The 20,687-nt window shown below is 34.9% G+C and overlaps 2 protein-coding genes across 2 annotated transcripts; both read left to right on the top strand.

Moving 5' to 3' along the window:
* Positions 1 to 6,690: 6,690 nt before the first annotated feature.
* Positions 6,691 to 9,059, top strand: LOC123265044. Its single transcript, XM_044728626.1, has 2 exons — positions 6,691 to 7,532; positions 7,634 to 9,059. Exons 1-2 carry the CDS (start codon positions 7,034 to 7,036, stop codon positions 8,440 to 8,442), a joined length of 1,308 nt encoding a protein of 435 aa, XP_044584561.1. The 5' UTR covers positions 6,691 to 7,033; the 3' UTR covers positions 8,443 to 9,059.
* A 5,259-nt stretch (positions 9,060 to 14,318) lies between these two features.
* On the top strand, positions 14,319 to 15,803 carry LOC123265049. Its single transcript, XM_044728631.1, has 2 exons — positions 14,319 to 14,358; positions 14,967 to 15,803. The coding sequence occupies exon 2, from the start codon at positions 15,069 to 15,071 to the stop codon at positions 15,741 to 15,743; it is 675 nt and encodes a 224-aa protein (XP_044584566.1). The 5' UTR covers positions 14,319 to 14,358; positions 14,967 to 15,068; the 3' UTR covers positions 15,744 to 15,803.
* The last annotated feature ends 4,884 nt before the right edge of the window (positions 15,804 to 20,687 follow it).

Genomic DNA, 20,687 nt, shown 5'->3' with positions numbered 1-20,687 from the left:
TTCAAAATCTATAAAAAATGAAGTATATGTAGATTGAAGAGAACGATGACTGCAGTTTTTCGCAATTTTTGCCTTTTTTGGGGGGTTTTTTGCATTTTACTCATAATTTTGAGGGTGTGCGGGCAAAACTGACTTCAGATTCGGATTCAGCACGTCAAAATACATAAAGATAGGTAGGTCCGGTCAAAAGTACAGACCACTTTTTTTTTGTGGGCCGGTGTAATTTTTATGATTTTTACTGAAGTAAACAAAATTGTGCCTAAAAAAGTTAAGAAAAAAATGTATGACATAAAAAAATATAAAAAGTCTATGTGTTCAGTGAACAGGCCCAGCCGCGATAAAGTCGCCTCTGGGGGACTCCTAATTTCACGAGCCGCACCTGCCTACCGCTAGTTCCCGCAAAAACTAACCGCCTATAAAAGCTTAGCTTGACATCATGCTATGGCGTGATTGGCTGATTGCTCAGCAGACATGCGCAATCGGCCTTCTTCCCCAAGTCGACGAGGAAGAAGACACATTATTGTTATTATCTTTCGCTTCCACGCTTTCGCTGCATCAAGTCATCATTAGTATTTCTTTACTTTCGCTTTTTGTTCACGCTCAGGATTTCCATGGTCAGCTTCTGGGAGATCTGGTCAGCAAAAGAGAGCATCACTTGTCGTCCGCTGTGGATCGTTTCTCAGCTAAATTGGCTGAAAAATTCGCGACGGGTTTTACCGTGACCAATATCGTCGGACCCTCAGTATACTCGGTCACGAAAGACGGTAAAACTTTCGTCGCGCACATTAAAGACTTGAAACCCTTTCATGAGGGAAATTCCCCGGAAGCTGACCATGGAAATCCTAACCGTGAACAAATTGACCGCGAAAACCCTGAACTGGATTTAGATGAAACCCTGGGACCGCGTCGTGTAACCCGAGCTATGGCCAAAAAGGCAAAATTAGTTTCTGCCGCCGGAGAACCGGGTTGAAAACGGAACGCCAGAAAACTGATAGAATCAAGTTGCAAATTCAGACTGGGTTAGATTGAAAACGTTGTTCAATTTTACCACCAAAGTAGCCTATCACGTAGTTTCTTAAAATCGAAATGTCTGTACAGGGTTATGAGTCAAATCATGTCAAACAAATGCCAAAGTTCTCGTAGAAAATGTTAAAGTCTCATTTTGTTTTAAAAGTAACATCAAAACTGGTTTTGCTAACGGTCTATTCACTAGCTTTAATTTATTTAATATTTAGATTGTATAAAATTGACTACCAATTCACCGAAGAGGAGGAAATATGGTTGTTAGAGGAGATGTTGCGCAAACCACTTCACGTCGTCCTCAGCCACCTACCTGAGCCAACCTCGTCCTCGAGCCCTAACTCCGGAAAAGACGCAACGGCTGTCCACGAGCCCTATGATCCGGCCAATCCCGGCTTTGAAAGACTGGATCGACTGCCAGCCAAGTCGATCACTTCTGGGACCACAACAGTAAAACAGACCCACCACGGCCTGTTTAAACGAAGGAGGCCCAAGACGCTGATCAGGCCAATCACGGCCAGCTTGCTAAAACTGGCCAGAAGGCCAGAAACCAAGGTTGACAAGAAGGCCGCCGACGTTGTCGATCCGGGCCCACGTCAAAAACGCAGTCCCCAATCGATCGCTGCACCAACGAAACCTGCCGTGGCTGAACCAATCATCGATCCAGTTGCTGAAGTTGCTGAACTGGCTGAACCAGATATCAAACCAGTTGTCGTCCCTGATGTTGAACCGGTTGATCCGGTTATGCCTGTTAACGAACCTGGTGTTCCGATGGAAGTCGATGAACTTGGGGTTTATGGATATTGGTCCATTCTTCTCCGTTTCTAAAGTTTAGTAAACATCTTGTTGGTCTTTGACATCTCCATGGTTGTGAAAACGACGAAAACGCGATAAATGGCTTTCGCACGCCATGTCATTCAGCTTACAAACAAAAAATAATTTTCTTTTCACGGTTTCAGGTCAATAAACAGGCTCGGTACTAATAAACTATGTAACTAATTGGACTCTCGAATTTACATTTGGTATCTTTTGAAACTTGGGGTCTTTATTCGGTTTTACGTGGATCTTCTTCCGGTGTCCTCATCACTGAATCTGGTTCACAATCGGGACCTCGAATGGATCTTCCTCACGGCTGTTCTACGGTGATGCATCGTGGTTCAAGTTCTGCTCATACTCGGCTTCGGATTCAACTTCAGGTGCCTGCCCACGTAGTGGCACACAGGACTTTTTCGGGTGCCTGCCCACATAGTGGCACACAGGACTTTTTCAGGTGCCTACCCACATAGTGGCACACAGGACTTTTACAGGTGCCTGCCCACATAATGGCACACAGGACTTTTTCAGGTTCTGATTTCAACGAGTTCCTCAACTTCGTGACTATTTCAGTGACTGGTGATTCTTGATGACGGTGACTCATACCTCCAGGGCATGGTCTCATTTTTTAATTGCTCAGAACACTGCGGACACTTATAGATTTCGGTACTGGTTTACATCAGAGATTCATGGTTCTAGTTTCATCCTCACATTCACATTCACATCCCGGCTAATCGCGTTTTGGAACGATTTTCTTCTCGTTCCCCAAGTTCCAAAAGATTTACAATAATATGAATGTACGATAAGTAAACTTAACTACACAACGTGGCCCGTTACCAAAAATTAATCCTGTCCCTGTTCGAGCGCCATCTGTTACGTCCACGTTTTCAAAATATAATTATCTAATTAGTCCCCGGCTCGAAATTTGCTCGCCGGAGTCCAGGGTCATAAACGGGGATCACATTATCAATAACCAAATATAAACAAAACACTTCATTTTAAATAAATCAAAGAAAAAGGAAGCCTCATTATTTATGGCCTGATCATATTAATAAACGATATAAACAATATAAGCAAATTAAACAATATAAACAATACATTAGAACACTCTTTTCACACATATTCGCGGTTCAAAATCAAGAAACAATATAAGCAACATACACTAATACAATAGAAACTTTCTATCCAAATATACACGACGGTATTCACGGTTTAAACTCAAAAAACGCGGTCTACAAAATACTAACTAGTTTCCCAATAACACCCCCTCCCCCCTCAGGGCGACTAGCCGTCATCCCTGTGGGGTCCTAAACTCTACCCTGAGAGCAAGTGGAGAGCATCCTCCTCGCTCCCACCTACACGGCTTATGATCACCTACGGTACCTCAGCTGAAGGCTTTGGCACGGGGAGTAGCACTTTCATCCGGTCGGTTCACGATACTTACCTGGGCCTTGGTCAGACTCCAGGTAGAGTATCATCCTCTAGAATTACTTGGTGAAGAGTATTCGTCCGAGTAATTCTCCCGAGAAAGAATTGCCTTTCCGTGCCAAAATTTTCGACTTTATCATATTTAAAATTTTTACTTAAAGCGAACGAAATTGGAAATTTATCGCCATCTGTCCGGCGTCATCGAACGAGCATTTAAAAATAATTATTTATTATTTTAATCATAATTTCCTTCTTTTTCTATCCATTCGTCTCGCCAGATTCTAAGTTTTTATTTTCGAAACTCAATTCTTTATTATTTTAATCGTAATTTCCTTCATTGTCTATCCACTCGTTTCGTCAAATTGACAATTCTTTATTATTTTAATCGCAATTTCTTTCATTATATATCCATTCGTCGCTTTCCCATACTAAATCTTGTTCGGAACTTAGAATAATTTTCCCAGTCTTTTAATTTCTTTTACAATTAATTTCTTTTGCTCTTTAATTAATTCGCTCGGCTTCATAATAATTTCTCACACGCTTAATTTCTTAATTTAATCATACCTTCGGTAACAATAATATAATATTATTAACTAAATAAATACAATAATTAAATAATAATCACCGCACCGATAACAATAATTGTTTCTATTGATTTTTAAGTAATTAATAAAAATAAAAGTAAAATCTGGGTCATAGTTAACAAACCGCATTTCGCTTATTTAATAATTTAAGTTACTTAAATTAATTGTTATTAATTTGCTTTAGTTTGTTACAGATAAATTGTGTTATTTGTGCAATTAATTCTCCGCTTTTCCAGTGTCGGCAGTGTGTTCAACCACGTGTCAACCGGCTTCGCTTTACTATTCACGCAGTGCTTGAATTTTCCGCTTTTATTTAGACAATCCGCAAATTAACATATTAAATATAACTTGTATTTAGTGTAAATAAATTTATATTGTTGATTTTTAATAATATTTCCACATTTTAATTGAGATATCCAGATCAAAATCTGATCCTCCGCTTTCCCGCATTTTCAGCATTTTACACTATGAGTATCATTCAGAACAAATTTTAATTTCGGTTTGTGGTTATTTAAATTGTTACCGATGTAATACAGACTTTGTTTATAAATTATACAATTTTACACCTACCATTTCAATAATTAATAGTTTTATGAATTAATGAATATAGTACCCAATAGTAGTAATTTAGTGAGTAAAAGTATTCACAGAGTAAAATATCTTCAACATCAAAAAAAGGCCATTCGGCAGCCGAAATGAAAGTAGATTTCATAACTTCTCTCTTGCAACTTATAAGAAGCAATCAAACCGACATCAAATGGACAAAAAAATATAATATTTTCAATTTTAGAAAATATTTAGAATCGAAATGATCAAAACTACATAAAATAAAATTCAATATGAACTAATGTTATTAAATAATACTGATAAAATATATATGATAATAAAAAATTATCTCGCTTATTATTGATTTATTTTCTTTTATTTTATGTACTCAGATATCTAACAACAATTAACTTTTCGTAAATTAAATGTGTATCTCGATCGTTATTCATCATCTTCAGAATCTATTTCGATTATTATATTTGGTAATAAAGGAAAATCATAGGTCCCTAATGTTATCGGAATAAGTTTTATAAACGATTTTTCATCAATTTCGAAACGGAAATCACCTATGAGTGGATCATTTGTAAATATATCCAAAACTCCAATCCGTGCTTTTGATCCGCGTATTATGATTATTTGGTGGAAATGTATTTGTTTGATAATATCTTTGAAAAATGTACTCAAACACATAAGATATCTTACTACTACTCCTTCAGACATATTTACAAACATCAATTTTTACGATTTTCAAAATTTCAAAATCCTGTCATTTCCAAACTACTCGACCGATTAAGCTCATCTTCGAACTTAACCTTGGTATTTATCGATAGATAAAGCATGTTGAGTTTGAGAACAATCGGATATAAATTGAGAACGCTATCATGCTGACAAGCCGCGTTATATCGTATAAATATATATATATATTATATATCTAATATATAAAAATCTCGTGTCACAGTTTTCGTTGCCATACTCCTCCGAAACGGCTAGACCAATTTTGATGAAATTTTTTGTGCTTATCCGATATCTATGAGAATCGGCCAACATCTATTTTTCATCCCCCTAAATGTTAGAAGTAGTCCACCCCGAAATTTTTTTTTTTTATTTTTTAGACAAAATTTTTAATTTCTATTTTTTTATGATACAACATACAAAAATACATACAATCCTCAATTTTCACCCTTCTACGATCAACCCTTATTTTTTAATAGCCATTTTAGTAATTTAATCATTTTTCTTCTCCGGTCGAAAACTGATCAATCGTCATTTAATTAGTTATCCCCGCCAGATGTCTACAGGTGTCACTTCTGACCCAGTAAACAGCACGGAGTAGGGATGAGAACGAAGCCGGTCTCCTTTATTTCTCACTCCCTACACAGTTGTCGGCCATCATTATTGTTTATGCATCAAGTGTAGTAGTAACGTTGACCATTATTATTTTGCTATCTCAGTGTAACTCTCATATTAACTTTTAATCATTCCTATTTTATCAATAATAATTAAATTATCAATTTTGAGTGTATTTTGCACGATTAGTTAATCAAGTGATTTTATAACCTCAAAAATACTCAACACGTGACACGAGTTTCCAATAACAACGGATTTTGTGTTGTAAGTATACTTTTTTTTATTTATATCGAAAATGTTGTTGATCTTATAAAAATGTAATTTTAATTTAATTTTATTAAAAAAATGTAATTGAACAATTAAGATTTTCATAGTTTCCAAAAAATCAATCATTATGAATCTTTATTTTGAAATGTCAATGGAAATATTGGTTGTATGAAAAAATTATAAGAGACAATGTTTTCATAACATTTAATTTTTTACTTTTGTTTGAAAAATTTTTCCATAAAACTTATATTTTTGTTATAATTTCATAAATTAAAACTAATCATTTCAAAACTGCGGCAAAAATCCTGGCCCTAATTATACTTTTAACATTTTTCATCATTAAATAATTTCATTAATTCTATTTATGTATGTTTTGTACAGTGAGCAATGCCAAGAAAACGCAAAGGGGCTGATTTGAGCCGCAGTACAAGTAAAGCTCGAAACTTGCGAAATAGCAGATCCGAAAGAACAGAAGAACAAATCCAGCAACAAAATACTGATGCACGTGTCAGAATGGCGCAATTGCATCAAGAAGAGCCAGAAGATACACGAGCTGAACGCAATGAAGTCAGAAGATTAGAACAACGACAATCACGCCGTTTCACAGTCAATAGACGAAGAACAAATGACCAACAATGACAACAGGTACATCGAGCATTTATATTTGATTCATTCCTGCATCTAGCATTCCAGTATGAGCCCGATATTGAATATTATGCTCATTCAAAAGTGGTAATTGGTGCTATGGACAAGGAATGTCCGCATTGTCATGCTCTGAAATTCAAAAATGAGTCAGCTGGGATGTGTTGCGCATCAGGAAAAGTGCAACTACCTGAAATTGAAACACCACCTGAACCATTGAACGGCTTACTTATCGGCACGGATCCAGATTCTAACGTGTTCCTGAAGTCAATTCGAAGATTCAATTCATGCTTTCAAATGACATCGTTCGGAGCAACAGAAATAGTTCGAAATACTAATGCAAATGGTCAACAATTCAATTCTACAGAGGCCAAGTTTATCATAAAATGGGCTCACTGCTGCCAATGCCAAACGAACCACATAAATTCTTACAAATCTACTTTATGGGCGGCGAGGATTCCGGAAGCGCACTTGCCAATCGCTTGAATGCACGTTGTGATTATAATAACCTTGATTCACTTTATGCCAGGCGCATCGTCAGCGAGCTAGATGCTCTTTTGAACGAGCACAACGAGTTGTTGAAAATATTCAAATCACATATGCACCAATTACAAAGCGATAATCACGCTATCGTCATTAATCCTGATAAAACACCAGCTGGAGAGCATATTCGTAGATTCAATGCACCCGTTGTTGATGATGTTGCTGGAATCATGGTTGGCGATTGTACAGCTGCACGAGAAATTGTGATTCGTAGAAGAAATAATAATCTTCAGTTCATTGCTGATACACATCGTTCATATGACGCTCTCCAATATCCGCTAATATTCTGTAAGGGACAAGATGGATATTGCATAAACATAAAACAACGAGATCCCGTATCAGGTACTTCATTGATTATTAATTTGATCATTAATCATTTAACAAAACAATTAAATTATTGAACGTAATAAATTTAAATTAATTTTTATGAACAAATATTACAGAAGCTGAAACAAACAAGAACGTTAGCTCAAAGGATTATTATGCGTACCGATTAATGATTAGACGTGGCCTGGACAACGTCATTTTACGATGTCGTGAGCTTTGTCAACAATTCATGGTCGACATGTACGCGAAGATTGAGAGCGAACGACTACGATACTTACGATATAATCAACAAAAGCTGCGCGCGGAAGAGTACATTCATTTGCAAGACGCTATCAACAACGCCGACGTCGCCGAAATTGGTAACCATGTCATTTTACCATCATCGTACGTAGGCAGTCCACGTCATATGCAAGAATATATACAGGATGCTCTGACTTTCGTGCGCGAATATGGACGACCATGTTTATTTATCACGTTCACATGTAATCCAAAATGGCCAGAGATTACATCTTTGCTACTGCCTGGCCAAAATGCAATACATCGCCATGACATTACAGCACGTGTGTTCAGACAAAAGTTGAAGTCTTTAATAAGTTTCATTACTAAATCACATGTATTTGGTCCCACACGTTGCTGGATGTATTCGGTTGAGTGGCAAAAGCGAGGATTACCTCATGCACACATTTTGGTTTGGTTCATCGACAAAATCCGTCCTGAAGAAATCGATAGTATCATTTCTGCGGAAATTCCAGATCCATCCACTGACCAACTGCTGTTTGATATTGTTACAACAAACATGATTCATGGTCCATGTGGTACTCTTAATAGTTCATCGCCTTGCATGGCTGATGGAAAATGTACTAAAAATTTCCCTAAAGATTTTACTAATGATACGGTCACAAATGTCGACGGATACCCAATATAACGTCGAAGAAATCCTCAAAATGGCGGACAATCATTTATTAAAAATATCATCAACACAGACATTGATATTGACAATCGTTGGGTGGTGCCATATTCGCCTCTGCTGAGCAAGACATATAATGCTCATATTAATGTTGAATTCTGCAGTTCTGTGAAGAGCATCAAATACATTTGCAAGTTTGTCCATAAAGACAGTGATATGGCTGTGTTTAGAGTGGAAAATACTAATGTGAATGCTCCTCCAGTGAATAAAAACGATGAAATAACGCTCTACCAAATTGGTCGGTACATCAACTCCAATGAAACTGCTTGGCGTATCTTTGGTTTTCCAATTCATGAACGGGATCCAGCAGTTGTTCAGTTAGCCATCCATCTTGAAAACGGTCAGCGTGTATTTTTCACGAACGAGACAGCGATTGATCGTGCAATAAATCCACCTAAAACTACACTCACTGCATTTTTTGAATTGTGTAATCGTGCGGATGATTTTGGTGCCTTTGCACGAACATTACTCTATTAACAAGTACCACGCTATTTCACATGGACTCAAACAAAAACATGGATGCCCCGCAAGCAAGGCTCACCAGTTGCTGCATGTCTCAATTTATTTAAATCAAACGCCTTGGAGCGATTATTTACAGTCAATCCAAGACACACGGAGTGCTTTTATCTTCGACTGTTGTTGGTTAATGTTACTGGCCCATTATCATTTCAAGATATACGTAAAGTGAATGGGCAACAATATACAACGTATAAAGATGCATGCTTTGCACTCGGCTTGCTGGAAGACGACAACCAGTGGGAATGCATGCTTGCTGAAGCTGCATTGAACTGTACAGCAATACAAATTCGTCTACTATTCGCTATAGTGTTGACTACATGTTTCCCAGCCCGAGCACAGATATTATGGGAAAGTCACAAAGATTCAATGACTGATGATATATTGCATCAACATCGTATACGGTGCCACGATCTAACCATAACATTCAGCGACGAAATGTACAATGAAGCATTGATTGCTATTGAGGATCTTTGCATTGTCATTGCCAACTTACCACTTAGTAATTTCGGTATGAATTCGCCAAATCGAACTGCATCTGATTTAATGAATACTGAAATGAATCGTGAACTGCAGTACAGTACTGTAGAAATGGCAGCGATTGTTGCCCGAAATGTCCCACTAATGAATGAGGAACAAAGAACCATTTATGATCGCATTATGCTCGCAGTTTCAGCTGGACACGGTGGGTTCTTCTTTTTGGATGCACCGGGTGGAACTGGCAAAACATTCGTTATTTCACTAATTCTTGCTGAAATACGATCAAATAATGGCATCGCATTGGCCGTTGCATCATCGGGCATTGGAGCAACTTTATTGGATGGAGGTAGAACAGCTCATTCAGTATTTAAGCTGCCACTAAATATTCAGAATAACCCTGACGCAGTATGCAACATTAAGAAACAATCGTCCATGGCCACTGTGCTGAAACGGTGTAAAATTATTATTTGGGATGAATGTACTATGGCACACAAACATTCACTTGAGGCGTTGAACAGGACATTGAAAGATATTAAAAACAGTGACAAACTATTTGGCGGAACTCTGTTGGTCCTTTCAGGTGATTTCAGACAAACACTTCCAGTCATTCCACGTTCAACATACGCTGATGAGATCAACGCTTGCTTAAAATCATCTCCATTGTGGCGTAATGTTGAAAAATTACAGCTAAAAATAAATATGCGCGTTCAAATGCTTCAAGATCCATCCGCTGAAACATTTTCAAAACAACTCTTAGATATCGGTGATGGAAAAGTTGCTATAGATGAAACTGGATACGTAAAATTACCGACCGATTTCTGCACAATCGCTGATTCGCAAGATACTCTCATTGAACAAATATTTCCCGATGTACACACACAGTACATAAATCATGAGTGGCTTGCAGAAAGAGCGATTTTAGCGGCAAAAAATGTAGACGTTGACAATTTAAATCTGAAGATACAAATGTTGTTGCCAGGGAACTTGGTATCATATAAATCTATTGATACAGTTTGCGAGGACAGCGAAGCAGTAAATTTTCCCACAGAGTTTTTGAACTCACTGGATTTGCCAGGCATGCCACCGCATAATTTACAATTAAAGGTTGGATCTCCAATTATTTTGCTTCGTAATTTGAACCCGCCCCGGCTGTGCAACGGTACGCGATTAGTCATTCAAAAATTAATGAAAAACGTGATCGAAGCCAGGATTTTAAATGGCAAGTTCAGAGGTGAAAATATACTCATACCACGGATTCCTATTATACCTACAGATGTGCCAATTCAATTCAAACGTATTCAGTTTCCGATTAGATTGGCATTTGCAATGACTATCAACAAATCCCAAGGTCAAACGATGTCTGTTTGTGGATTAGATTTGAGAACACCATGTTTTTCACACGGACAATTATACGTGGCATGCTCTCGAGTGGGTAAACCATCCAGTTTGTTTGTGTTAGCTAAAGATGGACTAACAAAAATATTGTTCACGCTATAGCATTAAGAGATTGATATTGTTTAATAGTGTTACTGTCGTAATTGTTTAATTAATGATATATAATTTTAAGGAATAAATTATAATAACTTAAAAATAATGTTTGCCTTTTGTTATTTTTATATTCCCTCATCGTTCACAGCGCTCCATGCTTATTTCACGCAAATACCACATTCTTACATACATACAATATACACATTCTATAATACATACATACTCACAATAAGTAAGCTATTTTTTGTTTACACTAGAAATTACTAGGAAATTATTTATATGGCAAAACAACGTTTGACGTGTCAGCTAGTATATATATATATATATTAGACTGGGCCAAAAAAATTAACTATTTTTTTTTTTTTTTTTGTATATCGAAAATATTATTTGGGATGACAAAAAAAAAATGTTGTGAGAATTTGAGCCCTTACTATTTATATTAAGAGGTCTATCATCGCAACTTTTAATTTTTTTTTCCGGAACGGGTTTTTGTCTCATAACTCCTAAACTATCGAGGTAAATGAAATAAACTTAGATGTTTTTTGAAGCAAATTTAATTGTCTACAAAAAAAGACTGATTGAAATTTTTCGTCAGATGAACCGTTTTCTTATAAACACGCCTTGAAAATTGATAAGATTTCAGAATTTTATTGTTTAACTTTGGAATTTTGTAATTCACTTAAAAATTAGTATCCGGAAAAAATTCAATAGAGATTCTTGAAGGGAATTTAATTTCCTACAAAAAATGTCTCTTAACATTTTTAGCTAAATTCACTCCTTTGAAAGTTATTCAAAGTTAAAGTTGATGTCAAAATAAAATTCTGGTTTTTTTCGCTGTAAATTTAATTTTTTTGAGCCCATTGAAAATTTTGATCTTTTTATAGATAATAATTTTTATTTTATCAACAGAATTATGAAAAATTTGAAAAAATCATAATATATTTTTATTTATTGGCATTGAAAAGCTATTTTCTGCAGAAAATTGCATTTTCACTGTGTTTTGATAGTTTAAAAAATAACAATCATGTTGTTTTCTCATTGAAAATTATTTACTTTTTATTTAATACAAATTTATCTACGAGAATCCGCTTTGATTAACAACCTCCCCTTACTCCCCTTGTTTCATTTTTCGACATCAATCCACAGTACTACTTCTCATGAGATTACTCTCTCATTTTCTCAATAATTGCGTCGCTTAATACAAAGCCAACCGATTGAACATAACCTCAAAACAATATTATTAATTATTAGTATCGTATTATATAGCGCCACGATGTTTTTATTCATCTATCACCATTTCTAAAAAAAAAGACCCCTTGTTCGACCTTCACTTTCGGTATTTCTTACATTCCATTGTTCTACAAATAGAGAGGTTATGTTTTTTAGATAACTGTAGCATCTTTCTTCATTGTTAATTGTGGATCGAGCGTCGCTTTTAATCTCAGTATTCGTGTTGTGAGTTGTGTGTCTAATTTCTAGTATTGTTACAATTTTTATTACAACCTGACTCTCTTTATTTGTTGTGATTTTTGATTACGTAAATATAATTGAATAATATTAAAGAACTGTATCAATATGACAACCGAAAAAATTAATTTGATTGGTGTTCCAATAGCTAAAATTAATGGTCGTAAACTTCCCACTATAAAAGAAGTTTTATTATTATTTTTTTATCATCACAAAGTTCTTCATCTAAAAGTCAATGAAAGTGCAAAAAAAACTGCAAATATAGTTCAAGATTGTTGGAAAAATTTACAAATTTTAACCTCCGGGCTTCGAAATACGATTAACAAAATACTTTAGTTTTTCAAAAAATGGCAGTTATTGCAGTGCAATAAGAAAAGAATAAAATCACAAGCTCAAAAACAAAAAGAAGTGAGTTTTGAACAAAAAATTCAACAGTTATTTAATATCGCTGGAAAAAACGGTCTAAGAAGTTTGAATGGAGAGATCAACAACTTTTCGGCTCAGAAACTATTGAATCAACCAGAAATTTCTGATAACTCCAGTTCACCAGAAACTTCGAGAAAATATGTTGAAATTATGGAAACCGATGAGATAGGTAGATATTTGATATTTACAATAATACTTGATTTAATAAAATTAATAACTGAAAAAATAATTGCAATTTATTCTGTTCCCGTAACCGTATACAGAAAAAAAAATTCTTGACTAGAAGGTAAATTATCTTGGCTCAAGAAAATATTAAGGAAGATTAAAAATTTCTTTAATGAAGTCAAAGTTTCTTGACCCCAGAAAATTTCTTTTTGCTCCAAAATAACTTTTGTCTTCCTTAAAATTTTCTTGGTGCAAGAAGTTTTTCTGTGTAATTTTTATGCTCAGCATAACTAATTGATAACTAAATATTATGTAATCTTGTTATACTTTGATCACATTTTCTTGTAAACAATATCAAAATACTTTTCAGAAATAGATTTGGTTAATGATAATAATAATAATGAAATTACACCTAGTCAAGAGTTACTAACATCGTCGCAGTCAACTATCAGTCAAATTTCAAATGTTTCCGATTTTGAAACAGAATTGTTGTCTAAAAAAAAATACCAAAAATAAACATTATCACTCCAAATTTAGCAGCTGCGCTTGATCGTGCAAATGTTAGCAACAGAAATGCTACATATATTTTGGCAGCTACCTTACAGAGCGTTGGAATAGATCTTCGGAATGTTAATTTAAGCTATAAAACTATCCAACGAAATCGTATACTTCTTCGAAAAGAAATAGCTGAAGGGTTAAAAAGAGACTTCAAGTTCAATGATAATTACGTAGTTCATTGGGATGGTAAATTGTTAAGCGATATTGTTGGCGCAGATGTTGTAGATAGACTCCCAATTCTTCTGACATCGTCTGGCGCTGAACAATTATTAGGCATTCCAAAAATTGGAGCAGGAACTGGAATTGAGCAAGCTTCAGCAGTAAACTCAACTTTGAAGCATTGGGGTGTCAGTGATTATGTCAAAGCGGTGTGCTTTGATACTGCATATACAAATACAGGTAAATCAATACTATTAACAAAGTATTTAGAATTGAGAGATTTTATTTTTCATGTTTGTTTTTAATTCATTAATGATTCTATTATTAAATAGGCATTCATCGTGGCGCTGGCGTAGAACTAGAGAATCTTTTAGGGCGAAAGCTCATTTGGTTGCCATGTCGTCATCACGTCATTGAACTACTCATTAAAGGTGTTTTTGAAGTATACTGGCCAACGCAAAATGGCCCAAATGTTTCAATTTTTGGTAGATTCAAAAATAATTGGAACAAGATAGATAAATCAAAATACAGTGCAGGAATTAATGATCCTATTGTTGCTAAAGTACTATCAGAGAAAAAGACGAAACATTGGATTTTATTGAAAGTTATTCGCTGGTATGTTTTAGTTACATAATATCATTCACAAAAGCACTCAAAAACAACTTTCTTTTTCACTATACACTGAGAGAAAAAATTTTTTTTTAAGAAAATGCAAATAATTGAAAGAAGTTTTCTACATTTGGAAAAACAATTCTGAATGAAAATTCTCAAGTTATCTAGCTAAATTTGTATTTTTGTTTTTTATTTTTAATCAGTTAAACTATTTTCCAACAAAAAAGTTACTGTGCGAAAAATTTTGATTTCTTCTGCAAAGAAATGAAATTGTTGAAAATTTCCAACATATCAATGTCTTGTCACTAGAATGCCCATATTTTTCAAAAGAAATTTTTCCTTTCGGTAAATTTAAAAAAATTGTGTAATGGAAAAATTTAAACCTTAAATTAATAGTAATTTCCTGGTGTCGATCGAATACAATTCATTTTAAACATAGACAAAAATATACGTGATTATCTTTAACTCGTAATTTATGTTAAATTAAAATTGATCGAATTTTGTACTTTGTTTTAATTGAAATCTTGTTCTTTTAGTATTCAAAAACGATTTTTAATTATTAATTCTAGATTAAGAAAATCAGTTTTTTCATTCGTACTCATTTGTTGCAGAAATATCTTCCGAGGAATGATTACCGAGAATTTTTAGAGTTATCGTCAATTTTTTTAGGAGTTATTCCAAAAGATAATTTCACCTTTAAACATCCAGGAGCGATGAGTCATGCTCGTTGGATGTCGAAGGTAATTTATTGCCTGAAAATATATATTTTTAGGGCAGAATTTAAGCTGACCCCTCATGAATTAACTAGTATTCGCCAAGTATGTATTTTCATAATTGTCATTTATATAAAAGCTTGGTTCACTTCACCTTCTGCTATCTTAGCTGCAAATAATGACTTAATTTTGATGCAACAATTGATACTCTATGATAAAATTAATTCATCTGTATCAAAAGGAGCTTTAAAAAAAATGAGCGATCATTTGTGGTATTTAAGTGACAAATTAGCCATAATTTCTCTATTTGACGATGCTGTAGATCCGGAAGTAAAGAAAAAAATGGTAAAAAATTTGAAAAATCGGAACCCTATAAAAACTAAAGCCAGAAAATATGAATTTGACTACAAAAACTTACATGAATTTTTACACAAAGATGTAAGTGACTTCATTTCAACAGAATCGTTAACAATTTTAAAAGACTTTGACTTGCCACATGAATTTTTAAGTGAAGAAGTCGACAAGTGGTCCAGCATCGATAGTTTTCAGGAATGTCAACAATTTTTTAGTAAATTGGCTGTTGTCAATGATGTCGCGGAACGTGGTGTAGCGCTAATTGAAGATTACAATCAATGCCTTACTAAAGACGAAGACAGCTCCAATATTTATTACTAGTTATTAGTGAGTATCGGAAAAAATTCCCTAATTGCAATAAAAGTACGTTAATTGAATGATTATTCCGTCTTTTTAATTGTTAAATATAATTATAGATGTACTAAAGTTTTATATTGTTTTCCTTATAGAATATAAATGATTAAAATACATACAATGATATTTTTTGTGCGATAAAATTTTTTTATGAATGATACAGTCGATGCTCTCTGTATTGGACCTCTCTGTATTTTAACCGCTCTCTGTGTTTGACCACATTTTTCCTCTGTATTTGACGAATTTACACAGCTCTTATGGACGAGTCAAGTACAGAGAATGGTCCTGGACGGGCGAATCAAATACAGAGAGCGTTGACTGTAATTTGATTTTGTTTCTTATTGAATGTGTACTATATCATTGATGATTAATTTCTGCTAAGCATTCGTATTAAGCGACGCAATTATTGAGAAAATGAGAGAGTAATCTCATGAGAAGTAGTACTGTGGATTGATGTCGAAAAATGAAACAAGGGGAGTAAGGGGAGGTTGTTAATCAAAAGCGGATTCTCGTAGATAAATTTGTATTAAATAAAAAGTAAATAATTTTCAATGAGAAAACAACATGATTGTTATTTTTAAACTATCAAAACACAGTGAAAATGCAATTTTCTGCAGAAAATAGCTTTTCAATGCCAATAAATAAAAATATATTATGATTTTTCAAATTTTTCATAATTCTGTTGATAAAATAAAATTATTATCTATAAAAAGATCAAAATTTTCAATGAGCTCAAAAATTAAATTTACAGCGAAAAACCAGAATTTTATTTTGACATCAACTTTAACTTTGAATAACTTTAAAAGGAGTGAATTTAGCTAAAAATGTTAAGAGACATTTTTGTAGGAAATTAAATTCCCTTCAAGAATCTCTATTGAATTTTTTCCGGATACTAATTTTTAAGTGAATTACAAAATTCCAAAGTTAAACAATAAAATTCTGAAATCTTATCAATTTTCAAGGCGTGTTTATAAGAAAACGGTTCATCTGACGAAAAATTTCAATCAGTCTTTTTGTAGACAATTAAATTTGCTTCAAAAACATCTAAGTTTATTTCATTTACCTCGATGGTTTAGGAGTTATGAGACAAAAACCCGTTCCGGAAAAAAAAATTAAAAGTTGCGATGATAGACCTCTTAATATAAATATTAAGGGCTCAAATTCTCACAACATTTTTTTTTTGTCATCCCAAATAATATTTTCGATATACAAAAAAAAAAAAAAAATAGTTAATTTTTTTGGCCCAGTCTAATATATATATATATACATATATAAAATTTAGAACTATATATATTTTCTGACTCAGCTCGACAAACAGAGTCAGAAAATGACTAAATTTTTCAAAAGTTGCGCCATGAGGATGGCTGTAATAGTTAGATTTTTATGAAATCTACTAAAAATATTTTAACACCGCTTTAACACCGGAAAAAAATATTTACACCGGCAGCGATGTTATTTTAACACCGCTTTCGGTGTTGGAATTTAGCACTGCAAATTTAAACACCTACACCGCTTTGGACTTACCCCGGTTTTTTTTTACAGTGTATATTAGGGTGGCCCAAAAAAACCGACTATTTTTTTTTTTTGAGTCTTGAGTGAAAAAATGTTAGTTTTTGATGTTTTAAGAGCCCTCTCCAAAAGACTTGCGTTCCACCGAAAGAAAAAGAGCAAATAGCAGAAGATAGAAGGAAGGTAGTTAACACCTTAGCCACCAGAAGGAAGAGCAGTAGCTAGATCCTCCCTTCACGAAGTAATGCCTGACGGCGGTTTCCATGAGGGATTAGAGGAAAGAAGGAAAAGGGGTTTAGGGTTTAGTGGGTAGGGGCGTTAGTGTCGAGTTTTAGTATGACGCTGCGTCGAGTCGCCACATATCCAGGCCAAACAGCTATGCCTAGAATCCGTAAAAAGGATTCCCCCCCCTAAAAAAAAAAAAAAAAAAAAAAAAAAAAAAACACATACAGACACCGTGACAACCTCACAGGGATAGTCAGGGAAGCTTCCTGTGACCTTCAAACGTCGAGATCTGATGAAAACTCGATTTTTGCAAAACGGGGTGAAAACAATAACTTCCCGATTTTTGAAAATCTTCAATTTTCTTAGCGGGAACTTAAAAAGAAAATGCATGGAATTTTAATTCGAATTGTAAAAGGTCGCTCGAAAAAATCTAAACTAATGCACTAATAAATTGAAAAAAATTATGAGTAACGTTTCAAAATTTAAATTCTGAACTGAAATTTTCAGAAACTTATTTTTTTTTAGTCTATAAAATTATACTGTAACGAGAAAAAAAATTAAAAAAATAAGTTTGATTTTTGACGATTTTTGAAATTTTAAAAAATTTTGACTGACCGCTTAAAAATTTTTTTTGAGCTGTCTTGGGGAGGGCTTTTAAAACATCAAAAACTAACATTTTTCCACTCGAGACTCAGCCCGCGTCAGGCTGCTGGGTCCCGCATCGGGCGCCTCCTCAGGTGGCGGATAGGGGAACGCCCGGCAGTAATGTCAGGTACCGAGGAAATTAAATACTTGGGGTGGACCAAACCTAGCAAACAACGATATGAAAATGCCAGATCAATTTCAAACATCGTCTACGGTGCAGCAGGGTGATACCTCAGTGCCGGCGAGGGAAGGCGTGCAAACGGGCCTGAACTCGTCGTTATCAAGCGACCGTTTGAACAGCAGAGTAGACCCCATGGCTCTGCTGTCTAGTAGAGAGAGAATACTCAGAAAAGAATAGACAGCTGAGCAACGTTCCTCCAAAAAGTGGAGGACCCTTTGTTCCTGTCACTAATCAAACCTACCGAGAAAGAATTAACTCTGTTCCGACCGTTACAGGCCGACAGTCACCAATGGAGAGGCTCGGAAGCAAGATCGAAGAGTTAGCCGAGTTTATAAAAGCCAAAAAGAATCTCCATCATGAGATTAGAAAATTGGTTACATCTATCACTACAGCATATAGGTAAGCCAACAAATCACCAGGCATGTCGGCGTCAACGAGCCAAACAACTCCGAGTCTGACCAAAAAACCACAGCCATTTTTAGTCACTCCTAAAAAATTACCACACTAAGGAAAGGACAATAACAAGAAGAGGCAGCTGTCCACGCCCAGCCCTTCTTCAATAATCGAGAAGCCACCACAGAAAAAGACAGCCCGGGAGGACATCTGGACTACAGTGGACCGAAATAGGAAGAAGAAAGAAAAAGAGCATTAAACAGCCCCCCCTACTAAAGCTCAAAACCAGTCAAGTAAGGGTGCCTCTAAGAAACTGAGGAGAAAGAAGACAACAACTAAGGCTGTTCTTGTCCAACCAGTAGACGGCCAAACTTATGCTGATATTCTAAAGGAAATCAAGGTCACGGTAAGCCCTGTTGAGATGGGCGTAGACATAGTCTATTAAGAAGAAGAAACACGGAGGCGTTCTCCTTGAAATGACTCGAAAGGCCGAAGACATAAAAGGAAGAATTTCTCGAATGGTATCAAAATAGAATTAATACAAATAATAATTTTAATTTTAAGGAGGAAATTCTCCATTATTGTAAATTAGATGTAAGTATTTTACGACTAGCATGTAGTAAATTTAGGAAACTTATTCTTGACTGTGGTAATGTATGTCCTTTTACGGAATGTACAACAATCGCTTCGACCTGTATGTTGTTTTACAGGCGAAATTATTTAAAAGAGAAACAGATTGGTATTTTACCACGATCAGGATATAGGTTAGCTGATAATCAATCACTGGTTGCAACTGAGTGGTTGACATGGTTAGAACATAGTCAAAATATTAAAATAATTCATGCGTTACGGAACCGCGAAATAATAATACCTGGTGGAATTAAACTCGACGGTTATAGAGAGGATGAAGACGGACAAAAGATCGCATATCAGTTTCATTGTTGTTTTTGGCACGGTTGTCCGAAATGTTTTAAAACAAACAAATCTCAACCAACATTTAAAAATAAAAATGTGAAACATAGTAGCCATGATATTAGGTATGAAAATACGGAAATACAATCTCAAAAAATTAAGAATGGTGAATATAATTTGATTGAGATCTGGGAATGCGAATTTAATCGTGAAAAAAAAACAATCCTGAGCTGCAAGCCTTTCTTGCGTCTTCTAAACTTATTTCAATTAAGATGATCCTTTCCACATTCCTTTCTCAATCCTTTCCTATCAATATCCTGTTACGTGAATGCGGAACGCTTCACGTAATAATTACCGTAACTCCTATTCTTTCCCACTTTACAGCATTATTTATATTTGTAAAAAAATTAACCACTTTGTAAAAAAATTAACCACTTTGCCCTCGAGATGCCTTTTTTGGTGGACGTACAGATAATGCGAAAGCATACTATGATGTAAAACAAGATAAGAATGGAAGAGATAGTGAAAAAATCAAATTTGTGGACGTATGTTCCTTATATCCGTGGGTCTTAAAAAGAGGATATTTTCCGATAGGTAATCCAACGGTTTATGTTGGAAAAGAGTGTAATACCCTTTGTGTCAATAACGATATTTCAAAGGTAGAGGGATTAATTAAATGTAGAGTTTTGACTCCACGTAATTTATTTCACCCAGTACTTCCTTATAGAGCTCATGGAAAATTATTTTTTTCTCTATGTAAAGCATGTTGTGATAATTTAGTCCAAGAGGACTGTTATCACAATTGTGAATCAGAGAGGGAATTACATGGTACGTGGGTATCTTGTGAGCTCCGTAAAGCAGTAGAAAAGGGATATATTATACAGGAAATAGACGAGATTTGATCTTATAACACTGTACGGTATTTCCCTGGAGATGATAATAATACGGGTCTGTTTGTTGAATACATTAATACTTTTCTGAAAATTAAACAAGAAGCTTCCGGATGGCCTGTTCATTGTGTAGATGAACAATCGCGTCAAGAATAT

The sequence above is a fragment of the Cotesia glomerata genome, linkage group LG5, assembly GCF_020080835.1.
Source record: "Cotesia glomerata isolate CgM1 linkage group LG5, MPM_Cglom_v2.3, whole genome shotgun sequence".
Classification (NCBI taxonomy): domain Eukaryota; kingdom Metazoa; phylum Arthropoda; class Insecta; order Hymenoptera; family Braconidae; genus Cotesia; species Cotesia glomerata.
The sequence above is the reverse complement of the archived record's forward strand: the minus strand, read 5'-3'. Positions and strand labels throughout refer to the sequence as shown.

What these genes read in the sequence shown, in the direction of transcription:
- LOC123265044 (XM_044728626.1), top strand. Translation starts at nt 7,034, where the DNA reads ATGGGCTCACTGCTGCCAATGCCAAACGAACCACATAAATTCTTACAA. An exon ending in ACAACGAGATCCCGTATCAG is followed by an intron (nt 7,533 to 7,633) that starts GTACTTCATTGA and finishes CAAATATTACAG; the next exon opens with AAGCTGAAACAAACAAGAAC.
- LOC123265049 (XM_044728631.1), top strand. Translation starts at nt 15,069, where the DNA reads ATGAGTCATGCTCGTTGGATGTCGAAGGTAATTTATTGCCTGAAAATA.